At 40.6% G+C, this 7,770-nt stretch overlaps 1 protein-coding gene across 3 annotated transcripts in view; it reads right to left on the bottom strand.

The window, feature by feature from the left end:
• Positions 1-1,352: 1,352 nt before the first annotated feature.
• The window catches only part of Gabpa (GA binding protein transcription factor subunit alpha), a 37,044-nt gene continuing 30,626 nt past the window's right edge, over positions 1,353-7,770 (bottom strand). For all 3 annotated transcript variants that reach the window (XM_004654377.3, XM_045148719.1, XM_045148720.1), the window contains exons 9-10: positions 5,475-5,667; positions 1,353-2,672 (exon numbers count right to left, since the gene is read on the bottom strand). In XM_004654377.3, coding sequence (XP_004654434.1) covers positions 2,444-2,672; positions 5,475-5,667 — 422 coding nt within the window. In that variant the 3' untranslated portion in view covers positions 1,353-2,443. The remainder of the gene's footprint in view (positions 2,673-5,474; positions 5,668-7,770) is intronic.

Genomic DNA, 7,770 nt, shown 5'->3' with positions numbered 1-7,770 from the left:
GCTAACTGGCTGGATTCTTACAAGGCCAACACATGTCATTAGACTTCAGGCTCAGGCTAGTGAGACATGTATAAAAATTATCTCTGTGAACCACATGGACAAAAAGTTTGAAAACTAAAGTGAACACTTCATTATTCCTGTATTTGTACAAAAGAGGCCAATGTCTTCCTTTGAAAATAAAATTCCATCATGAAAAATTCATGAGAAAACTGAGTATTAACAGCATGAATTATATTTTCTCTCAACACAAGCTATTTTTAAGAGGCAACTAGAAAACACTGGCTCCAATCAGGCAAACGACATGCAAGTGCAGACAAACCAAAGCGCTTGTGAAACAACAGTGACTGTTGCTCTGCATCAGGGGTGGTGCTGGGCGGAGACCAAGAAACTCCTTCCGCCAACTTGTGCTGAGGAAAAGAACTGCCACCAGGAGAAACTGGACAGAAAGTAGTTTGGGGGTGGGGGCATCTGGGGAATGCTTAAAGGAGAAAAGTTTGATTTTTAGGGTTTTAAAGGAAATCTGGGACCTTTCTTCCTTAAAAACTTATCATACAAATGAGACATGAGGTCTGTTCTCTTGGCTCCAGCTGTAACTCAATGTCTGATGCATTTCACTTGGAAGTGAAGACTCCCAAGCTCTGGAGTGCTTGACACTAGCTTCTCAGTTCGCTAGGCCCTAAGAACAGGATGATGCCGGATCTTTTTTATAGCTTCCTATTTCTTCTTAAAAGACAGGGTCTCTATTATTTGATATTGTTTTCTACCCAAGTAGTCCTATAATTGTAGCACCCAAATTGTACTAATAAACTTTCCAGTCTACTACTTAGGTTTATAAATAAGCAAAAATGAATGGTGCAAATTTACCCCTTTTATGTCTGTACTGCAGAATCTTGAAGGATTTAATATAAATGAACCAACAATACATGTTCAAGTCCTATAGCAGAGCATAGGTGTTTGAGACCCTTCTTCTGGTACCCCACTCCTGCCCCTATGCTTCCATCCAAACCACTGTGCAGTGTGGTAGCACCACCAGGCCATGACTGCCATGGCCCTCTTCTCACACCAGGTGAGGTCTTATACAGCCACTTTTGTAAATAAAATAAAGGATGAGGCCCGTGTATAAAGTAGTATTTGAGGAACAACTTCTCCTATGACATATGACAGCTATCTGCCAGTTTCTCATCATGATCCATGCATAATACTTTAGAGCAAACAAAAGAAAAAAGACTTTCCTAGCCATTTCTGTTTAGTGTTAGCATGCAGTAAGGCATTGCACATAGTTATTTAGTTTCAAAGGTCTTAAAAACAATTTAATAATCTCCCTTTCGAGTATTTTTATGCTTGGGTATATGAATATGTCTAAGGTGGTCATGTGTATAGATATTTGCAGACATATACATATATGACATTCAGAAAGAAAAATAAGTGGGAAGCTTTGTTTTAAAGAAGACTGCCTATAAGGAGGTCAAACTTTCCTTTTATAATTATTTGCAAGAATTAACTAACACCTTCATGGATTAAGTACTGTTGTCCGACCTAAAGTCTTTGTTTCACCAGAACATAAGTGATCTTGCATTATAAATCAGAACTACCAACTTTTTTTTCCTTTTTCTTTTTTTTTAAACAAAGGAAGTCACATCAAACTAAACCAAACTTTTTTTTGTTGAGGTATACTTTTTCAGTTTTTTATATCACTGACAGAAAAACCAGATAATATTGGAATTTTGTAATAGCTGGTTTACAACAATTAAATGCCTCTCAAAATAATCTAAATTTTTGGCCTGACAAAATGAATAATCTATACAGAAAACCATTAATAATGGCTTGAGTTAAGCCAGATTGAAACCTGGATCTCCTTCTTCAGCACTGCTCCTTGCCAGCTAACTTATTATGTCCTCTACTTGCAAACATATAAATAACCTGATACTTTAGTCCCTTATTATTATGGTTTTATAAGAACGTTTTAGCTCTGCTTGATTAGATGAAACAGGCACATACTGCTTAGCCGAAAACTTGCGTTTTCTGGTTTTATGGAGAGCAGCATCGAAAGCAAAGAGAGGAAGCAGCCACATGTTCAGAAAGTTAGGCAGACTGCTCCCTGGAGATGCTGCACTAACACTTCAGCTTCAGATGCTACTAGCTAGTTTTGGTAGGGCTAGATAGTAATACTGACCAGTTTAGCTTTCCTGACTGTTAACGAACTATTCCACAATGAACCTGCTCTCACACTGCAGGCATTGTAGTGATCCTTGAACGTACACATTTTCTAAAATATATGCTCAAAGTAAAAAGATCCAAATTTGCAAGAATATGAAATACTTATAAAAAATCATGCATCTGATTGTACAGTCTAGAAATAAGAATCAAATTCAGTAATAAAGTATGAGCAATATTTGCTCTAAACATTTAAGAAAAGCCTTCAGCTCCCATAGGGTTTTGGACCTCAGTTATCCTTTTCTGTTTGTAGAGAAGCGGCAGCCAGGGCTACAGCTGTGACTGGCTGGGCAATTCCATGGAGTTGCATCTTTGCAAGTTTCTTTTGTTCACATTCTGTGACCAGACGGTTCAGTTCTGCTGCACTGTACCCAATAAGAGTCTTCAAGTCACAAACAAACTTGTACACAAATCTCTTGCCTTGAACTTTACAAATCATGTCCCCATCATAATAATACCTTTAAAAAGAGAAAACCCAGTAGGATTGTATTAACAAAATGAAGAATTTGCACCTTCTTATGTTTTAAACTGTTTCACCAGCAGAAGCCTAGCAGAGAAGTTCCTTTATCCACAGCAGCTTACACAGTGATGTTACACAGGGCACCCAATGCTACTATCCAAGGACGTGCCAAAACGTTTATGAATATTTCAATGAACGCTCAACTCTTCAAAACCTTATGTGGTAAATTTTCAAAACAAATTTTTGACAACTGTGACAAAATACTAATTCAAAAACAGACATTAAATGAAACAAAACAATGCAAAGACACGTCAATTAAAATCCAACCATGACTTATGTTAAACCAGAAGGCCAGGATTCAAAGCCCAGCCCCTGGACTTCCTACCTCTGTGACCACAGGGAAATGACCCTTCCCCCAAGTTTTGTTCCTCATTCACAAATGAGGTTAAAAGCAGTACTTATCCTTACAGAACGGCTGAATAAAGGGACAATCTTTAAAACGTGCCCAGCACACAATGACTACCAAAGTCAACCCTCTATAACAGTACAAGCTATATTAATAAGAATCAAAATACTGTCAGAGTACCTGATGACCCACCAAAGGTTAGTGGTAAGGCCCTACTGCTGAAGACACCTTATGTGGTTGACACGTAAAATGGAATGGCATGGCTGGAAGTTGGAAGAGAGTCAGTCCTCAGACAGTGCATCCAGTGCCAGAGGTTGCCATGGGCGACTGGGGGAAAATGACCAATAAAGCAACTCATGGTCGAACCTACATAGCAGCAAATAAACTGTTGTGATGCCCACACAAGTGCAATAGTGGCACACAGCCATGGTGGGGAACCAACTGCTCTTGATTTGGCTAACTGACTCCTCAGTGGTATGAGACCCATAGCTGGAGCTGGGAACAAGTGAGAAACATATCCAAACATAAGCCCAGTCTCCATTATCAAGCTACCATCATTCAGGGGCTACAAGAAGGCCTATACCTATTATATTCTCTATAAAAAAGTAAGGGTTATCTCATTTGTCCTGGTGTTAACTTACTCTCCGTTGGAAAATCTGCTTCTCTTTTTCAGATAGATGCACATCCTAAGGAGAGCCACCTCATCATACCTCAAAAGGGCCCCAGCTGAAGCTAACTAAGAAAAATTGGCGAAACAAGCCAAGGGTGCTGTTTTCCTGGTGAACCAGATACCAGCACAAGGGGGAAGGAGATCAACACAGAGAAAAATCAACTCCTACCAAATCAGAGAGCCAGAGACCCAGAGGCCCCCAATACCTCATCACTGAAGCAGACCAAAAATGAACCCAACATGGCTCAGGGAAATTTTGTGGAAGAGGGGGCAGAAAGAATGTCAGAGCCACATGTTGGGTCAGAGACATTTATCTTACCCGTAACTGTGGGCTAACTCCACAATGCATGACCCATATACCTAAACAAGGAGGAGCTAGGAAAAGGATGAGCCTAATAATGGGTATCAAACCGACTGTATTTGCTGAATACAAAACTAATTAATAAAAAAATAAGAATAAAAATAATAAAAACCCAAATACATCAATTACTGGGATTTCCACGCTTCTGTCTTTTATAGTATCTAGTATGATGCAGACATACTGTCATCTCACCATTATATGATATAAATGCTTTCCAAATTTCAGAGAACTAATCTAAGCCCATTAGGGGCTTCAAAAGAATGAATAAAAGGATTAGAAAAAAAAAAAAAAGGATAAAGAAACAGGTGAAGGGCACTGTAGTGGTTTGAATGTGAATGTATGTCCCTCAAAAGACTCAGGTGTTTTATTAGGCTTGTAACTTCGGTTTCCAGCTGCCGAAGGCTTTGCTGGGGGCAGATCCTGGGATCCAGCCAAGAGGTCTGAGCTTTGGGGGTCCTGCTTGTTGCTTTTTGGTGATGGCTGACTTTCTGGTGGTTTCTCTTCCTGAATCTAGGAAAGGGAGCTGGCTTCTTACATCACTGGAACCACCCTGGATCTGTAAGCTTGAAAGAAATCCTGTTCCTCCCATGAACTACATCCTTTTTGGGTGTTTATCCCGGTGAAGTAAAACTGTTTACAACAGACAGTATAAAGAAAGCTCTTTAAATTTACATAAGCAGATTTGAAGAAAACGTCTAGTTTACTGCTGCTTTCTGTAGAGAAGGAAACCTTTAGTTTATACTTACTTTGAAAAACAGTCCACTTACTACTACACAGTTAACTCCCAACAATGGGAGAGGCATCAGTGAAGCTCTTTTCTGGGCTGGCACACTGTCAGTACTTAACACTGCAATGCTCACTGACAAGGAGCTGTTACAAATGGAACAAGTACTTACAGATGTGCCTGTGAAGGAAGTGAACACACTGCACAGGGTTTTATGATGAATTATTATTGTTAAAGAAATTCATAGTACTTATGGAACATTAAATAGTTTTTTCTATTCCAATTTTTATTTTTGGATATTCAGACTAAGGCAGATATAAAAGAAAAATTAGAAAGACAGATCAATATTTAAGTCTAATTGTTAACACTAGAACATTAACCAGATTATTTAACTTTTATACTCAATTTATGCAAATGACAGCATTTCATTTGGAATGTAAAGGCTAAAACATGAAGATTAAGCATGTTAGCTTAGAATAGGCTATTATATGTTTTTAAATCACATAAATACAAACACTCTTAGAATAATAACCCAGGTATTTTAGTATTATTACCTAACAGGGCTTATAACAAGAGTGAGAAGCTACTTTTTAGAAAGGCTTGACACTAGGAAATAAAGAAGCCATAATAAATGCTTACCGTAATGCACGACTGAGTTTCTCATAGTTCATTGTAGGCTTGTTTTTACGTTGACCCCATTTTTGTGCAACCAGTTCAGGCTGGTTTAGCTTAAACTCTCCTTCATCGCCAACCCAAGAAATACAGTCTCGAGCATCCTTATCAGTGAGAAGTTCCAGCAAAAATTGCCACAGCTGGATTTGACCATTGTTTCCTAAATCAACAAGAGGAACAAGTGGTGGCCACAGTGTCAAAGTAACATGAAGCCCGGCACGGTTGGGCACACCTTTAATGCCAGCACTTGGGAGACAGAGGTAGGAGAATCACCAAGAAATCAAGGCCAGCCTGGAACTACACAGTGAGTTCTAGGTCAGCCTTGGTTGGATTGAGGCCCTACCTCAAAAAAAAAAAAAGGAGGCAAAGGCAGAACATAGGTCCACTAGCTCAGCCTCAGCCAAGGAAAAAGCAAATCTGTTTGTATAAATGCTTGTGGTGGTTTGACTCAGGTGTCTTCCATCCACTTGAGTGTTCTGAAGTCTAAGATTACAGATGATGAAAACTAGGAATTAATGCCTCCTGAAGGCAGTGCATTGTTGGGGGCGGGCTTGTGTTATAGCCAGTGTCTGCAACACTCTCCTGTTGCTATTGTCCACATTATGTTGGCCAGAGGGTGATGTCTACCCTCTGCCCACGACATCATTTTCCCTGCTATCATGGAGCTTCCCCTCAAGTCTGTAAGTCAAAATAAACTTTTTCCCACAAGCTGCTCTTGGTTGGATGTTTTCTGACAGCAATGTGAACCTGACTGCAACAGTAAAGTTGGCCTGAATGCTGAAGGGGTGTCCTGTTCTTCAAAGTATGCTTTATTCCACTCCCCCCATTAACACATTGGCACCCCCACCTGGTATTATGAAGTATAAGAAATGCAGGAAAGGGGGGGTTCACTGAATTTATAACAGTCTTGTGTTTCAGAAATAACCATGAGCAGTGTGTAGCAGGTTTGCTAGATTTCCTGCATGGAGACCTGATGTAACAGTGAGGATGAACCGTGGGTTGCAGGGGAGACCCACCAGAGATGCCAGGACCATGAGATGGCAGCTAAGGAAAGCTGCTGGCCTGGATGAAGTTTTCCAGGACTGTTAGCACACCAGCTCGAGCAGTGGATTTGGAATTCCATAGACGTGTTGCTGGTTAGAATTATCGGACTTGAAAACCTGGTACTGGTTAGTTGTTGGACTTGGAGCTACAGAGTTTGATGTTTGCCCTAGTTGTTTTAAATCTTGTATTGAAGCCTTGGAGGCGCACACCTTTAATCCCAGCAAAAGGGACTGCTCAGTTCAAACCCACCCTGAGACTGCAAAGTTAATTCCAGGTCAGCCTGGGCCAGAGTGAGTCCATTCCTTGAAAAATCAAAAACAAAAAACAAAAAAAAATCTTGTACTGGTTGAATATTTGTTATACCCAATGTCATCTTTTGCAGTGTGAATGTTTATTCTGTGCCACTATGGTTTTTTTTTTTGGGGGGGGGAAATGTTTTGGTATTATGGCTCAGTTAAAAGGTCTCTGATTGTGGGAATGTTTGAACAACATTAGGATAAAAACTATGGGGACTTCTAAAGATGGACTGAATACATTTCATTTTACATCATGGTTATCAGCTTACAGGGCCAGGGGCGGAATGTGGTGGTATGATTCCCCATAAACTGAGATGTTCTGAAGGCTAGGGTGCCAGCTGATGGAGATTTGGGAACTAATGCCTCCTGGAGACAGTGTATTGTTAAGGGCAGGCTTATGGGTATTATAGTCAGCTTCCCCTTGCCAGTATCTGACACACACTCCTGATGTTATTGTCCATCTGATGCTGGCCAGGAGATATTGTCCAACCTCTCTGCTCATGATGTCATTTTCCCCTGCCATCATGGAGCTTCTCCCCGAGTCTATAAGCCAAAATAAACTTTTTTCCCCATAAGCTACCCTTGGTCGGTTTTCTGCCAGCAATGTGAACCTGACTGCAATAATGCTAATATTACCAGAGGGAACATGTGGTGGTTTGATTTGGGTGTCCCCCATAAACTCAGGTGTTCTGAATGCTGGGTTCCCAACTGATGGGAGATTTGGGAATTAAAGCCTTCTGGAGGGGGTGTGTTGTTGGGGGCGGACCTATGGGTGTTAAAGCTAGCTCCCTCTTGCTAGTGTTTGGCACACTCTCCTATTGCTATTGTCCACATTATGTGGGCTGGGGGTGATTTCCACCCTCTGCTATGGCCATCATTTTCCCTGCCATCATGGAGCTTTCCCCTTGATCCTTTTTTCCCAC

The sequence above is a fragment of the Jaculus jaculus genome, chromosome 5 (genome assembly GCF_020740685.1).
Source record: "Jaculus jaculus isolate mJacJac1 chromosome 5, mJacJac1.mat.Y.cur, whole genome shotgun sequence".
In the NCBI taxonomy this organism is placed as follows: domain Eukaryota; kingdom Metazoa; phylum Chordata; class Mammalia; order Rodentia; family Dipodidae; genus Jaculus; species Jaculus jaculus.
This window is presented reverse-complemented; position numbering and strand designations above follow the sequence as displayed.